This window comes from Larus michahellis, chromosome 19, assembly GCF_964199755.1.
Source record: "Larus michahellis chromosome 19, bLarMic1.1, whole genome shotgun sequence".
Taxonomy (NCBI): domain Eukaryota; kingdom Metazoa; phylum Chordata; class Aves; order Charadriiformes; family Laridae; genus Larus; species Larus michahellis.
The window spans coordinates 975,180-992,181 of NC_133914.1; the positions used below are offsets into that span (position 1 = coordinate 975,180).

Below are 17,002 nucleotides of genomic sequence, written 5' to 3' on the forward strand. Positions count from 1 at the left end.
AGACCCTGAAGAGTTACAGCTTGCTCTTGAATCGCTGAGTGACTACAATCGAGGGCCTCTCAACCCAGAAGAAACAGTAATCTGTTCTGGAGGAGGGTATTTTTGTTTTCATCTCTACACATTTATCGACACAAACTGCCACCTACAAGCTTACATTAGAACTACGACTCAGAACCAAATCAGCTGGAAGTTGAACAGCTACAGCTATCCCGAGTGCTCCAGCAGGTGACAATTAGCCGACAGCTGCAGCTTTGGGGTTTTATTTGGGTTTGTTTTTTTTTGGGGTGGTGGGGTGGGTTGTGTTTTGTTTTTTTGAAAACAAATGAAGAAAAAAAAGCATTTCAGTCGCCCAGTTCCACTGCGCGTTGTGCTTTGTACACAGGTTTGTAGAGATAAACACAGGTACTAAAGTTACTGTCTACAAAACATGCCTTATATTATGGAAACAGAGTTGGAAACAGTTTCTGAAGCAGCTGAAGGCCAGGTAGGAGCAGCTCCGTTACCTGCAGAGTCCTGCGCTTGTTGTCTTCTGTGTGTATCCAGGCTCGCAAAGTCAATTCTGTTATGAATATCTGAGCTGCCTTGGCGAACAACACGGGAGCTTCTGCACTGATCATCTGCAATCAGATTTACGATTTATTTTTTTTTTTAAGTTTTACCATTAGTATTCTAATACTGCAAAGCTGTAGTCAGAGCAACTTTATCACGTTAGTCGAATCTGAGTGGCTGCATTGTTTAACAGTGAAGTTGAGGGAATTTCCACATCATCCCTGGGTGTGACAGTCCAAAGAGCTACCAGCCTCAAGTTAAACACAGCGTTACGAGTATTGCGCATCTAAAATCTGTCTCGAAAGTCTGTTGCCTCCACGACTAGTCAGGTGTCAACTCCATGCTCCATGGATTATGGCGGGCCAGTAAACGGCACCAGGGCACATCCATCTCCGGGGTGTTAACCAGCAGCTTCTCCCGGCAGCGCCCTGACACGCGCATAAACCATTTGGAAACTGAAGGGGACAGGGTGAGGGCTCGTTTTAAAAACCTGGCGCTTACTTTATCGTTGTAACATTTATATAATTTGAAATGAATGATGAAATTGCAAAGGAGGTTTGGAGGCCTGAGAAAGACTCTGCCTCACCAAATTCCTTTTCCTTAAAAAGTATCTAGCTCAAGTTTTACTCAAATTAAGCAGTTTGACTATTAGCCGGCTTGGCATTAATGCTTACTAGTACAGCCTTCTCCTTGTTAAACAACGTTCCAGGAAGGCCAGAGACTTCCCTCCCGCCCTTAAATCTCACCTTCCCCTTCATCAGCAAAAAAAAATAAAAATCGGCACTCACTCGGTTCAGCCACTGAACCGGGAGCCCAGAGGGCTGGGGTCGCTCCCCTGCCAGGCTGGATGAATCGCTGCCTTGTGTGGGAAGACAACACACACCTTTTTCAGGATCTCATTTAGCTGTGAAAAGTTGTCCTAACAGAAGGACGGTGTCACATTGAGAAAAAGAAGAAAGCGCAAGCCCTTCTCTTTCCTCTTAGGGGTTAAGTGTCTGACAGTTTTCCGCCTTAAAAAAGCAGGAGGACTGGAGCAGCGCAGGAGTCAAACCTGACAGGTGATTCCCTTCTCTTTCCTCTTATGTCACTAAGTTTTCATCAGCCAACTCATGTATTACCATCATCGTCAAGGGGTCAGCTCAAACACCGCCATCAAACCCACGTTTATCTGCCTCAATTATTACTTATTTTTTCCATAAAACTCAAAATAACGTAGCACCCTTTGAAGTGACATCGCTCTTCATACTCAACACTCTAGAGATTTGTGAAAGGCAGAGCAGAGAGAAACAAGGAGGGAACACGAGAAAAGGCAATTAAGCCCTAGAAAAAACCCCCAGGAAATACAGAATTAGGGAGTACACTGGTATTTACCAGAAGGCAGCAAAACTGCAAAAGTCTTCAGCAAAGATCCCAAATGATTTTGCTTTCCCAGCTCAGTTTAATTATACAAGGCCAGCTAATATTGCATTCAAGGCAACTGTTGAAACGTGCTTTAAAAATAAACAATGATAATAATAAGTAATGAATTGCAAGGAATTATAGCTACAATATCCACCAAAAGGATCATCAACACTTAAGAAAACCCCCGTGAGCGTACCTTCACGTCTTCATCTAGTTTCATTATCTTCTTAATACGAGCCAGAGGGAGTTCTTGAACTCTGAAATCTTTCTGCAGAGAGATTCAATTTGAGAGAGTCTTTACTGATACTTAACTGCAAACAAAGGTAAGACAAGAAACGTTAGAAGTCACTATTGTCTGGAACTAAACTGGCTAAAATTCCATTTAGAAAAATAACTCATTTTCTTTGAGGTATGGCAGCTTCTCCTCAGGCCCGAGAATTCCAGTGGGCTTTTCTGTATTTTATACCGGTAGAATTCTACTTGAATCTTCCATCAGACACTTGTATCTACCACTTCACCTCAAAGTGGAAGGCATTCTGCAGAACAGAACGTTTCTGACGGTACACATTTCTGCATCTATTTATATTTGCAGGGACTAATTCAATTAGCTGTCTTGGGATCCAGAAACCATTGGAATTTACAAAAAGTCACAAGAGAAAATGAAGGCAAACGAGCCATGGGGGGCCACAGGATGAAACCTTCTTCGCTTTATTTGTACTTCCCTGTTGCCCGATACCAATTTTGGTGTTAGAAACCTCGCGAGAATCTCGTTCAAAAAAAAAATAATCTCTTCTATGATGGATTTCACTATTTTCCAGCAAAGAGAACTGCTGACTCAAAATGGTGAAATGATGGTTTAGGGGAGAGCGAGCGAGCGCTGTCACCCGGCCTGAGCAGAGCCTCACCACCACCAGCGGTCTCCCTTCTCTGAGGGTAGAAAGAGGAATAAAAAAAATATAAATCCAAAATATGTTGCTACCAGGAGCCTCTTAAAAAGGGAGAAAAGCTGAGGCTACATCCCATTGCATTAGGAATGCAGAATCCCTACCCACAAAGGGCTGCTAGAAAAAAAAAAAAAAAAAAAAAAAGTCTTCCCTTCTTCACAAAAATGTCATAAAAAAAAATAAAATCAAAGGAACCTCATTTCTCTAGGGATGAAGGCGCTGCAAGACATTTTAGTGAAACAAAAGGGGGGAAAAAAAGCTGAAAATGCTATTTTCTGTTGAAGGAAAATACGGAAGTTGTGCCTGGTCCAGCCAGCGCTCCAGCAGGGGGCATTTTATTTAATTCGTATATAAAAATTTTATGTCTATTTATATACATTATTTTATATGCGCATATACTTTAAAGCGCTCCATGCCCTCATTCTGTAGAGAAACATGAATGAGGTGCTCCTGGTGCTCCTAGTAATGTGCTGCAGAGGAGAACGGATCTGGAGGAGCGCCGAGGGCTGCCGCGTCCCGCTGCAGAAGGAAGGGTCAGTTTGGAAGGGTTTGGGCAGTGGGAGAAGGGGGCAGGCAGGGCTGGGACCCGGGCCTGAACACACGATGAGCTCAGGGTGACATTGCCAACCAGTAACTGCCACATAAACAAGTTACAGGGTTGCTAGGGCATGAAAAAATATCCCAAAGGTGTTTTTTGAGTTTGTTTTTATTTGAGGGTTTGTTTTTTTTTTTTTTTAAAAAAGCTCATTCCTTTTTAAAGAGCCTCCTGAGCTTTGAGTAAGGCTCAAAGGAAGTTGAGGACAAAATTTCTAATTTGTGAAACCCCTAACAGTCTTAAGTATCTTAACTGCTATGAACAGCAGAACTGCAAGTAGACACGCATAGGTACAGCTATTAAAATCTTTAGAGAAGAGACAGTGGGAGAAATTACCAAAAATTAAAGCTCCTTTATTCCTTTAAGGCAGACAGGCAAACGTCACATAAATCAAAATTAATACGCAAGAAGCATGGTGAAGGGAAGCATGACCACTACTGGCTACTACCCAGCAGAACAAGCTTTAGACACCAATTCTTCATCTTTTCTTTTTTCCAAATTAGGTCTCAATGTTTTCACAGGCCTCTTCTCGCTCCGTGTGGAGCTCAAACGCGAGTTCCAGCCTAGTCCTGCTCCCTGTTCCTCCCAGAAAGGGAGACCTTTCTGTTATCCAGGGCAGAGCGCGAGGAGCTCTGCTTCGTTCTTCTAAAGCAGCTCCCTTGGTGTTTTCACCCTGAATTTTAGCTACTGGTGGCATGTGGCAAACCCACCAGAGCAGGCAGAGCGCGCCCTGGAAAGCGGGCAACCAAAGCAGGCTTTCCACCAAACAGCGGCTCTGGCCTCCGCTATGGATACTTACGTCCGCATCCACGGGAGCGCTTCCAGTAAGATGCACAATTCAATTTCAGGATTTGATTACGCAGGAGACAACCGCACGGGAATGTTTTGCGGGTATCCCTTTCCCTTTCCAACCCCCTTCACTGTCCTCAGTTAAATTTTCAATGACTTACTAGCTTGCAATGCAATAAATAGATTCATACGAAGTTAAAAATTAAGCTGCCCATACTTGATAAGCCGCAGAATAAACCCCTTTCATGTGGAGATGAAGACAAACTACAGCTCTTGAACACAAGAATTCACTGCGCTGAAAGAGGAAAGTAATTAGTTCTGGTTATGCATACAAATTTCTACATCTGTTTCTTTAATCAACTATCTGCACGCAGGCTGAAAAAGCAGCTTATCTTCATGCTACTGGGTTGGAGTTTTCACTTTGAACAGCCCGTCTTTGACTGGAGTTCCTGTGTTTTCGGGTACATTAAAAGCACAGGAGTGTGCTTTCAGGACCACTGTATCACAGTCATCCATCAATCTCTCTTGAAAAGCCATTTTTATTATATGCCCTTGTTCTCAGGCACATCTCTTTTGGGGATGGAAAAAAATAGAAGCTACTTAGTCCAATTCTTATTCTCAGCCTATACAGGATTTTTTTAATCAAATGCCTTTAAATTAATAAAGCATGTGATAATGATGCACTTGGCATTCAAGTGATTTTCAAAACTTCAGGCTTGTCAAAGGAGACGGTTCTGAAAGAGGGCATAATAGTCCTATACAGAAGACTAAAGCCAAAAATTCATTCACAAAATTGTAACTGTTTGCCAATAGCCAGGTGTTGGAACGATGAAGGGGGAAGAGACTAAGTCCCGTTTCGAACAGTGACATCTCCCAGGGTGTACTGATGTGGCTTGTCCTTTGGTGCGGGTAAGGGTTTCCTCACACGCTGCTCACACATTTTGTATTTCAGAATTGGAACAGCAGTTAAACAGCCCACATAGTACAACGTGAGGTATATTCTCAAATCCCTCAATCTTCTGTTAACTAAAAGAGCTTGTGGCAGCTACACTTATACCTGTAGCTATTTTAAAATCGCATCCCTTTCCCCCCCAAACAGAAGATAGTTCCTCTGCCATTCTCTAGAAAGCAGCCACGGTCATCATTTCACCTGTTAAAAGAACCTTTGAGTCAACTTTGTCCTCTTGTTTAGTCCAGAAAGAGCTGAAGGTGTGACTATTATATCTCACTGTGCTATGAATCAGCCGCGTTCAGTTTATATCTCAAGTTTTGGCAGTTGTAGCCAACAGTCAAAAGCCTGGCTGAATGATTATTTATCAGCTCTTAAGGCCACCTTGCAGGCTGTAAACAGCCGACTCTACTGGATCTCATAAGCAGCAGGAATTTGTTCAAGCTGAGGTTTATCTTGCCAGCAGACGTTACCAGGCACTTTCCACTGTCAGTTCTTCAGAAATAACACAGCCCACGAGGACACTCACCACCGTGAGATTGCGTATCTCCTCCATGACTCGCGGCCAGAAGGACTGGAGGCTTTGCTGGGCATCGCTGTTGCTAGCTGTGCCGAAGCCACCATCCGTGGACATTCTGGTAGCTGGGAGAAACAAGAAGCGTTAGCAACGAGGGAGGCAGGAGTCAGAGGCCCCCAGTGGTTCCAAGTCCCAGGGCTACAGGAAGGGGCCAGCCTGGCTAATCGCTCTAGGAGACTGCCAAAGTAAGATATGCCAGCCCAGGTCTCACTGCAACAACGTACGGATACTCACAGTCTCTGGAATAGTTATTTAAAGTTTTATTTATTTTTCCAAAGATTGAAAAAGAACATTAAAACAAAATAGCCTCGTTATTCCCCTATTAGGGCCCTGCCTTTACACCAGGAGTTAGAGTGAAACCGATGCTCGGTCACAGCTCACACTCCAGTGCGCGCCTATTATAAAAATCATTTTTTCTCTTGCTTTTCACAGCCAACAGCAGCACAGGATACAGCATGCAAACCCTCCTCAAGTTGAAACCAGAATGTCAATGTAAGTCCGATATTATTTCTAAAAAGTGTTCTGAAACAGTGGCTTCTGTGCCTGTGAGAGGTGTCAGCTTTTGTGGCTCTACACTATTTTTAAAATACCTCTTCTCCTTGGGTATAATCAACAGGAGAAATTAACAGCCTGGATAATGCAGAACGTCAAATGCAGAAAGTAACATTTAAAATTCAAATCTTTTAATTGAAACAATTTTTTAAAAAGCCCCATGCCTGCCATTTAGTATTCTGCAACTGCAGGATGTTAAGCAAGTCTGGCTATTATTAAATTTATACTGGATGTTGCCTGTGCTTTCATGAAGAGTTGTATCTTTGCAAACAGCTTTATTTCCAGTATGCACCAGTAGTTAGTCATCAGCAACTTTATGGGGAAGACGAAAGGACAGTAACTGGTTCAGACCTTCCCCTGGGAGCACGCTGCGCTGCAGTGAGGATGGGGAAGAGGTCAGGACACACGGCCTGGGTCAACCTCGTCCCCGGGTGACCGGGACGGTGCCAGCCCGCGTGGCACTGCCCAGGCACATTTCAAGTTCCAGCTGACACAATTCTGTTCCCCCCCATAAACTCCTGGATCAAGTCCTGCCTTTTTGCCAGGGAACTCTTAGGACAGCTCCAGTTAATATTAAAACGAACTCAGATGCGCAACTTGGGAATCCCTTGGAACGCCACGACCAGCCTTGCTGGCTTCCCCTGTGCGACCGGAGCGCGTGGCTCCGGCAGGATTCCCAGCAGGATGGCAGCCTGGAAGGACGGGGGAGACGTGCCAAAAACCCACGCACACGTAGGACCTGCCAAGACGCGGACTGCAGCAGGACAGGACACGGTGCTTCCCAGGTACCAAAAACACCTCGGCAAGTTCCCGAAGAGTCACCGCGCACTTCTCAAGCGAGCGGAGCAGAGGAAGCCAGCGAGTTACTGACGTTAAACGCTCTCGGGGTCACCCAGGGCAGCTTTGAAGTTTCCACGAGTGATACACACACACCGTGTCCAAACAATCACTCCCCGTGTCTCTCCTAACTTACAGCAAGAAAGAAAGGGTGCTCCATTTTCTATAGGGAGAGATCTCAAGATACTCTCAGATACTTGTGTGTCGCCATGTCATGGAAAAAGACACAAGAGTAGATTTAGCTCTGACATAAACAGCCACAATCCCCGTCCGCTTTTGATCCGCCACGCGAAGGTCTATGTCAGTCCTTCCTCAAGCCGAAGGGAAGCACAGTACCGCTGTACAACACACCAGAACACCCATGGGAGGCAGCTGCCAACTGCCAGCAATTTCAAAACCTACTATTCCGAAGCAACGATGATACATAAAATCTTATTAATAGATCAAAGAGATGAACGTCAGACAATTAGTTCGTTACCTCCTGCAGCCTACACTTTCCATGGCAGACTCTGTGAACAGTTGTATTTTCCTTTCGTCAACCCGAGCAGGGGACACGGGAGGCGTGGGAAGAGCCGAGGGGGATTCTGACAGGGGGTGACAAAGAGGAGGGCAGAAGATTGTACTTTCAGTCTCAACGCAAATGTTCAAGACAGGAAGAATTCCTGGTAAGGAACCTGTGGAAATAGGTGACTGGCAACTTGATGACTCTTCAACAACTATTTGCATTATAATACCATCTGCCTACCAACTAAGATATTTCAAGTATTTATAAGAAAATACAGAGAGATAAATATTCTAATGAGAGTGTTAAATTGGCAATTGATTCTCCCCCGCTTGATGTGCATTGTCAAACGTAGACAAAAAAATAGTTTAGGCGCATAAATGAAAGCTCATCCTTGAGATCTGCTCTGTGCTGGCAATATTTCAACACTAACACCAGGCAGGGTCTCTTCTGCAACCGGAGATGCAATTCATCCGGAAGACAAGCCAAATCACTTCTCAAGGCTTTATTTTAAAACACAAATTACTTGCACTCAAGCGACTTAAGTGCTGTACTGGAATATAATGCTCTACATAACCCTAAGAAAACAACAGGTTAAAAAAAAAAAAGTAAAAAGCTAATGGAGCGAAGAGGAAGAAAATTCCTCCACCACCACCGCCGCCGCTTTACCCCCTGCCGCACGCAAAAGCGAATTTCTTGCATTAAATATATGCCTCTGGTATTCATCCAGATTTCAGGAAGAGCTAGAAATGGTTTACTCCAGTTATCTATAATTTAAAAAGTCCTGTCGATGAATACAAAAAAACTCCTCTCTTCAAGGTAAACGCAGGACTGATTTCAGAATGCAAAATGAAGAGCCTGACGCTCGACCCAAGGGACAATTGCTACTTTAAGTGACTGTTTGGGATAATGGTTCGGAAATTGAGTTAGAGTAGAAACAAGAGCCACCAATAGGCTAATTTTTGGAAAAACTCACGGAATGAAATCACTATAAACTCCAAAATAAAAGCCTGAGCAGGTTAAAAGTGCTCAGAACATTACTACAGTAATTTCTTCCCCTTACAGCGGGGATACAGAAGCGGGGCTGAAGGTGCCCGCAAGCATCAGAGGAGGGCGGTAAGGAAAAGAGAAAGACCCACACCGGCACGCAAACCCACAGCGTTGGCTCTGCGAGACAAACGTCACTAATGAAACCATTCCTGCGCAATTAGGTGAGTTCCTTCACCCAAGGGGAACCTGTGTCCTCTTCTCTTAAGAACGCCTCCTCTCAGGACTAGCGCCAAGCCAGAAACATACCAAAGCACACAACAGAAGATAAGCCCACCAAAGCCAACGGGGAGGCGGCTCCTCTGATTTCACGGTATCAGCGTCTCAACCTGTTTGTCTTTTTTGATAGGCAGGTTGCAGGGAAATTTTTAGACCTTCATTATACTTCACCTTTCCTCCTCTAAAGATTTCCTCCAGAAGCCCATGCAGAAGGGGAGAGGTGCCCTGAGGATCCCCACGCTCCCCGCATGGCGGGGTATGGTCTCTCCAAAGTTTTAAGAGTAAACTGGTGGCTCCAACGCCATCTTGCTGCTGAATAACAGAAGTTAAAGTTCATCTCCCGTATCACCTGGTTGCCACAAAGCGTAACCGCAGCCAGAGAGAACTCGCTGATTCCAGCCACGCTGCGTCTCCGCACAGAAGCTGGGCAAGCACCTTGCAAGCTTGACACGCTTTTGCTCTGGCACAATACTTAATTTAACGAAAGGCGGCATCTCCCCAGTGCGCCTGAAGCAAACGGGACACTGCGACGACCTCGGACGAGCGAAACCACCAGCGTGAGTCCCAGGAGCCTGCTGCCTGAAAACCAGGCTAGCGGAGATGCTCTCGCAGAAGAATCTAGATGAGGAGGGTCACGCACACAAAGCACACTAAGTCACAATGCAAACACATTACTGAATTAGATATAAGCAAGGAAACAACCACTCCCCCCCAAAAAAAAACCCCCACAGCAAGAAATAAGGGTGTAAGAACAGGAGAGACTGCGATACACCTGCTTTACAACAGCCAGCCCAGTCCACGCAGCCTGGAAGACGCTCCATGAAGGCAAACGTTTTGTTTCCAGACTAAGGGAAAAAGAAACCTCAGCCAAAAAGCTGAGGTCTGCGCATAAAATGCCTGGAGGTGATTACGGAGCAGATTAGCAAGCACATCCCGAGAGCTACGACATCAACACTTTGCAATTAGAGCTTTTCTGCTCACCGGAGCAGAACACCTTTTACAAACATTACAACTTACAAAATCCTGTGGCAGCTGACAGATACTTAAGAGCTTCACTTCAGAGGAGCACAAAGCAAGCACAAAGACACCTCCAGTGTCTGTCGTTCATTTTTTTTGTTGCTGTTGCTTGTTTGTTTTTAAGTTTAGTTTGTTTGTTTTTTAACCAGATGCTAGTTTGTGCTCTGTCTTGAACGCGGAGGGACGGGGAAGCAGGCAAACGGAGCTGTCAGCCTGGATGCCTACAATCTGCACGCTTGAGCAAGAACCTGCTATTGAAAACACGAGCTACAGTATAACCACAAATAAAACCAAGATCTCTGATCTTGTAATTCCACCTGGAGCAGGAACCCAGAGCTTTTCAGCTGGAAAACCAACCGCCAGGAACATCCCACCAGACCCGGGACGTTCCTGGGCATCACTGGTGCCGCTGCCCAAGTCAGCTTGGGAAGGGGAAGCGGAGGACAACGTCCCCGGCCGGCGAGGGTCACCTCACAGCTTCCGACATGCGCGCTTTTAAGCTACTCCCAAGCTGGCCTTGACTAAGAATTCAACCAAACAAAGGCAGCTGGGTGGAGAGCAGATCTAAATGAAGTTTATCCAAATATCCGCAGGGATATGCAAAGGGCGAATGCCAGAGGGAAGTGCTGAAAAGCCTCGAGGCTCTCGATGAAGGTGGTTTTAACCCGGCAATATCAGCAGGTACCGCAGCCCCTGGTGACAGCACGCGGCAGGCTCTTTGCATGCGGCACACTCAGATTCCCACGACTCGCGTTATGGGAAAGAGCCGGTTTTACACAGCGTCGTATTACAGGGCGATAGAAGCATGTTCCATCCAAACGTCTTAAAAAGACGGATCAATCTGAAGTAAGATGAAGGCTAAAAAGAAATTAGACAGAAGCGGAGGCAAATGTTTTGCCTCAACCTCCTTAGTGTCTAGCTACAGATGAGGATAACACACAAATATTTCTGAAAACTGACACTGCAAAAACAAATTCCCCTTGCCAGACCCACCACCACCCAAAGACAGATTTAACACCTCCACATCAACAGTGGTTAGAAGACACCCCACCACCCCCCAAAAACCCCCTCCTCACACAACTCCTCTTATGACGCTGTTGGTTTTACAACATCCACTATGGCACAAAACTCGCAAGTTAATTACTAGGAAGTATTGTTACAGAAAAGGAGTAAACAAGCAATGCAGGGGGTTGTTGGGGTTTTCTTTTGGTTTTGTTTTTTGGGTTTTTTGTTTGTTTGTTTTTAAATGAAACATCCCCTTTACTACCAAAGAACAAAACCCAATGCCAGAGACCTAGCAAAAACTCTGGAAGTCTGAAGAATTAAAAATAGATCCATACAGCTGAAAAGTGAGTATTTGGAATAAATACCAATCCCGGCATTCTGTGATGCTTCCAGTCTGACGCCCTAACTCTCAGAACTGTAGCGTTCTGTTTTGGGAGCCTGTCCTGTGATTTGAAAGTGAAATGTGCAGCGCCACACTTGCGTATCTAAAGAACGAGCTCTGCGCAGCAATAAGCGCCAGACACCTGATCCTGCCAGAATCAGAAGGAACAATCTAGCAACCAAGAACTCGTTTCACAAGAAGAATAAATACGGTTTTATGTGAATTTAGTAACGCATTTCTTTAAACGCGAGCAAAGGAGGAGTCACCGAGGCAGGAGAGCAAGCCACGTACCAGCAGCCTTCGCGAGACGCTGCTCTCCTTGCTTCCGTAGGAGCAGATTGCGGTGCTGTCTGGAGGGAGCGGCAGAATATCAAATGCAGAACATACACCGAGTTTGAAACGCACGACGACGACAATCTCTGGCCTCAGCAGCAATCGCAATGGTTGAAGCTGTCTGCGCTGCAGCTCAGCAGCACGTGTTTTGCATGACGTTATGCCCTAAGCTACCCTATTTTAAAACAAACCTTTGTGAAGTTATGGTCATGGTCCAAAATTGCTTCTACAGAGGTATCATACCTTGATTCACTGTGCTTTTTCTCTGCTTCAAGACCTACTCAAGTCAACAGATCTTTTCAGCTGAGCCTCCTCTCATGAAATAAGATCAAATTTATTTCCGTTACAGTTCCAAACTGCGTGTTGACTAGGCGGAGGCCAAGCAGCACAAGAGCACCAGCACAGCTGGAAACACCAAGGTGTTGGAACCACAGCCAAAAATTACTTCTACTTGCTTTTGGGGGTGGCAGTGGTGGTGTAAAGATAGTTCTTAATTGTGTTTGAGATCAATGGTTTCTTCTTCTACCTTAACATTCAGGCCTTGTCTGCTCAATTATGTAAATTTCTTACACCAAGCATGCAATTCCAAAACTTAAGTCATGTCGGCAGTTACGTTGGCACTGCAAACGGACAGCTATTTCTTCCAAACCGGTGCCATGGATTTTGTGTTGTGTCCGCTTCCCGCACCTCCTGTCCATCCCAGCTCTCGCTCTGACGAGGGAAGTGGTAAGAGCTATTCAGAATGGCCGAGGGAACTTACCCGACTCCTGACACACCACCGAGAGAGCACGTGAGGGTGGTCTCCACATGGCCACCGGGAATACAGCCTCAGACAGGCACATGACGAGTGTACCATCCTCTACCGAAGGTTTCCCAGCTACGAAACAAGGCACCCCAGTTACAAGTCCCATCAAAACCATACACAAACCCCACCTCCACGGCACACTTCTGACCTGATGATGAATCAGCAGCTGCCACCAGTGGCAAGAGCTGAACAAACCAAGTCTGAAATCATGCTACAGAAGTCTAAAAAAATAAGACGTTGCCACAGCATGGCACAAAGCACTGTGGCAGACAGATGAACCACCAAAAAGATTTGTGCCTGGCCCTGCCGAAGCAAGAGGAAAGACACAAGCTGTAGCACGCAAGGCTCCGGTGTTATGACACAGGAGCCTTTGGCCCCTGATGTTTTGAACGATTCCATGAGAAAAAACAGTGAACGTGCGCCCTGGGAACAGGGCTTGGAGAGAGCCAGGCTGGCACGTGCTCCCATCGCCACACGTGCCAAACGCCTTCCGAGAGGAGGAGTCACTTCAACGTACGCATCCCAGTGAGACCCACTCCCAGTTCTGGTATGTCAACGGGAGAGCGCAGAAAAGGCTTTGCCTGTAAAACGTTACCTGACCAAGCACCAGGGGAGGAGGGGGAACACCACCTTTAAAGAGATTTATAGAATGCTTTTTTGGACACAAGACCAGCTTTGAACAAAACCCAATACTCCACATCATAACAAAAAGGAAGCAGGAACACTGTAAAGATGAAACCTAACTGCCTATATAATCTATAGCATTACATATACAGCACAATAATTTCAGCACATCACAGCAGTAAGGATGCTGTTATTATTAAAGCATAAAAACTTCTATGATCACACACAGGCAACAAATTGTGAATAAAGTTACAGCTAAAGCATGGGCCAAAACCAGAAGTCTTAGACTAAGTTTAACACTAGATTTATTTATCGAAAAGATATGGGAACTCTCTTCCATTTCCATAAAATAGTGCTATAAAATCTAAGGCAATCTTTCAGGTAGTGGAAAAAAGGTGAAGATCACAAACTTAGGAAAGTCTGAAGTTCTGCTTTTGATGAAAACATAACCTTTCAACTTCTTCAAAGTAATTTCAAGAGGCTTTCAGTAAAGCCAACATAATTCAAAACACAAATGCTTCCTTCCAATGTGCTATTATAAGAAACTTTTGCAATTTCTCAGTTTTATTTTTATCCGTCCCCCCTTGCGGTATTACATACGCACAATCCTCCAAGCGTATAGCTGGCAACAAAAGTGGTTGAGTCCAGCTGATGGGAGAATCATTCGAGGCTGCTGGATACGGTGCGTATTTGCAGATTTCTCTTGTTCGATAAAACTAAAATTGCACATCATGGTCAGGCTAGTTAAATGCTGCACTAAATTACCTGCGGAGGATACTGAGTACTTATTGCTAAAGGGTTTTAAGACAAGGTTGCAAAATGGTGTTTAAGTTGAGTTGATCTTGCCTTAGGGCAGAAAAAATAAACAAGATGACCTCTTCAGGTGCCTTCTAGCCTTCTTTCTATAAATATTTAGCAGCACATTATTTGATCTTCAAAGCACTGTTTGAACATTAGCTCCCTAATAGCTCTAATGCATTACTTCTGTTTTCATTCACACGAGGTACTGCATTTGATTTAAGCCCAAGTCAGCTGCAAAGTCGGAGAGAGGGATCCGGATTACTGCTTCCAACAGCGGACAACTCGATAAACCAGCAAACTTTGGTTTCAGCAGCCAGCAGGGCCAAATCTGCCTTGCACGCCTCCCGTCACTGATCCGCTGCTAAGAGCATTGCAGGCCATGTTCTGCTGGCTCACACACACAGCCGTGCCTCCTGCTCTCCCTCTCTCCACCCCAGTACCTACGGCAGGAATTCTGCTCCTCCCTTCTCCCACGCCGCACAGGGTGGCTCGGTTTGGGCACGCTGGGGTAAGAGCTGCCTCTCCAGTACCCACTCAAGAGGCAGAGAGCAAGCAGCAGCGCTGATCCCGGCTCCTTAGGAGGGGAGGCAGCAGGGCCAGAGTAACCACCCCGACTCCATTCATGCAAAGCAGAAATTGGCCAGATAACCTTCCCGATACCGACTTTGGTATGAAGTTACAGCCCCGATGTTGCAGAGGGCGGCATCAAACTGCGAGCAAACCAGTACCTTTCACTGGGCACTGAGTGGCAATGGCCTCGCAGGGAGGCGCGTACTGGGAAGCTCAGCAGGAACGAGAACCCGAGTCTCCAAAGCTGCTTCAGCTGCACAGGGGATGAGAATATCCTGTAGCACAGACAAGGTGCAGCAAAGGCATTTTACTGAACACACACACGAGCACACAGAGAAACCATGCTGAGTTTCGTACCTGAATACAGAAGACAGAGTGACCTAGCAGCGAAAGGCAATTGCTAGCGCAGACAATGGTACGCTGCGGTCTCAGGCAGGCCACTGTCAGCTGGCTTTACTCCTTCAGGAGAAAAAAACACCAGGAATAACGCCTACTTTTACAGAAGCATTGAGTTTCTATTCGCTACATACCTACCAGCGCTGCTGAAAAGTCCTCTGCCCAGCAGCAATCCACATCAGTTTGTGCCGAGAAAGACTGAGGACACGCACAGACTGTGCCTAACGCTGGGCAGGGGTTTGGGAGCGCCCAGAAGTACCCCGGAGGCTGGTATCAGAAACCCCCCAGGAGCACGGCGTGGCACCAGAGACCGCGCTACAGAATCCAGAAGCGACCTCCCCACGGTGCAGCACCAAGTCAAAAATGAGGCTGCAAATATTAGAGCACCACAAGAAAACAGCACAGGAACAGCTTGGGGTTTTTTTCTTAAAAAGGTAAAGCAAACGAACTAATCTGAGTTGCCGTTTGTACTGGTTATTTTACTCTCTTTTCTTCTTTAAATGAAAGAGCACAAGGGTCACACTTGATATTTGGTGTTTCAACAGTTAAACATTATTAAATAGTGGCTCTTTGCAGTGCAATTTTGGCAGGCAAGCACTCAGGGTAAGTAGAGGAAGAAAATTCCCAGACAAACAACAACAAGTGTCTAAGATGAATGGTGCTGCCTCTCCAGCTCCTACATTAAACACCCGGCAGATATGGAAAAGCTCTTTTAAGTAAAGTGGGTTCAAGTTAGTCAAGTCTACTTCACACGATAAAACAGTTGGCACATACCAAAACAATACTGCATATTGTGTATTTCACCATATAAACTTTAATCTCAAGCAATTTAGCATAAAATTGATGTTATGTATTGCAGCTTTATAGATTTAAAAGAAATTACAAGCTACACACCTCACAATGCATTTCCCAGTCCTGGTATACGTGTGTTTTACTCACTTTCCTTAAACAGCAGCCTCAATGAGGATAACAAGGGAAAAAAAAAAAAAAAAGTGATACCAAACTCACCTTCACAAAATTACCTGGTGTCAGTCTTGGAGAGTTGTGTGCTTGCACTTTTATAGAAAAATCAATCTCCTGAGAAACATTAATGCAGTGCCTTGCTCTCAGAGGCAGGAGGCGTCTCACCCAGACTTGTACCATATGGGAACGAAATTTCACAACTGGAGAGACATCAGCTACTCACAAAACAAAAGCACTTGTCACATACCCTGAACGTATACAATACACGCAGCATACGGGATATTAATAAGCCAAGCTTGAAAGCCGACAAAAATATTTTCAGGCCCATAGGCACTATTTTGGCATCAACAAGCGGCAGCGTTAACCAAGTGACTGGCTTCATTTATTCAGAAAGTGCTTCAAATATTTCAAAACCCAACGACAGTTTCCAGCTTTGGTGGTATCTATTTGGGATTTGTCAACACCCAGGCACCCGTGGCAGGGACCACCTCGGGCTGCTGTCCCCAACAGCTCACACAAGCACGAGGGGTTTGCCAGAGGGGGCTGAGCGGCACTTGGGGCAGTTTGCCCATTTCTTGTATTTTGTATGTTAGGCAGCAGCAGGTCTCATCACGCAACACACACGCTCGCTGCTCCGGAGCACAAGCAAAATGCCTGTTAAGACAGTACAGATTAAACACACACTCAGCTTGGGGCATTATTACTATTTTTTTAAATGTTAGTCCTTAATATTTTAAATTATTGATAAATAATTCTGCATTAAATCAAGAGTTTCTATATACAAAGTCCTACGTGTGCCCACACATTTTCTCATCCTTCTGATAGCCACTCGACTTAACTGGCTGAAAAAGCTAAATTGGGTGCTCGCTATCACCCTCCTGGTGCGAGCGGGACCCAGGCAGCAGCTGGCGCAGACAGCCCTCATATGATCCTGCGCTACCACCCAGACGCTGCAGCACATTTAGGGCAAAGTTAGGTTTTAATTTCAATGCAGCCTTAAGTGTTGCGTGTTCTTTTGCTCTTCTGCTGCATTTTTAGGCTCAACCACCACCGTGCTGCTCGAGAGGGAGGAGAGGAAGGCAGAAAGAGCGGTTCAAACCACAGCAGGACAGCAGTGGACACAACCTAGAAAACCATGAATGATA

General features: G+C 45.5%; 1 protein-coding gene across 50 annotated transcripts in view; it reads right to left on the reverse strand.

The window, feature by feature from the left end:
- Window positions 1-17,002, reverse strand: part of NFYC (nuclear transcription factor Y subunit gamma) — a 34,889-nt gene that overhangs the window by 12,619 nt on the left and 5,268 nt on the right. For 11 of the 50 annotated variants that reach the window (XM_074563124.1, XM_074563137.1, XM_074563114.1 and 8 more), the window contains 3 exons: window positions 5,757-5,869; window positions 2,147-2,218; window positions 504-617 (listed from right to left, as the gene is read on the reverse strand). In XM_074563124.1, the coding sequence (XP_074419225.1) occupies window positions 504-617; window positions 2,147-2,218; window positions 5,757-5,861 (291 nt within the window). In that variant the 5' untranslated portion in view covers window positions 5,862-5,869. Of the gene's footprint in view, window positions 1-503; window positions 618-2,146; window positions 2,219-5,756; window positions 5,870-12,458; window positions 12,576-14,656; window positions 14,752-14,855; window positions 14,958-15,902; window positions 16,983-17,002 lie in introns of those variants that run through there. The other 39 variants (XM_074563129.1, XM_074563105.1, XM_074563127.1 and 36 more) reach the window with 13 other exon arrangements.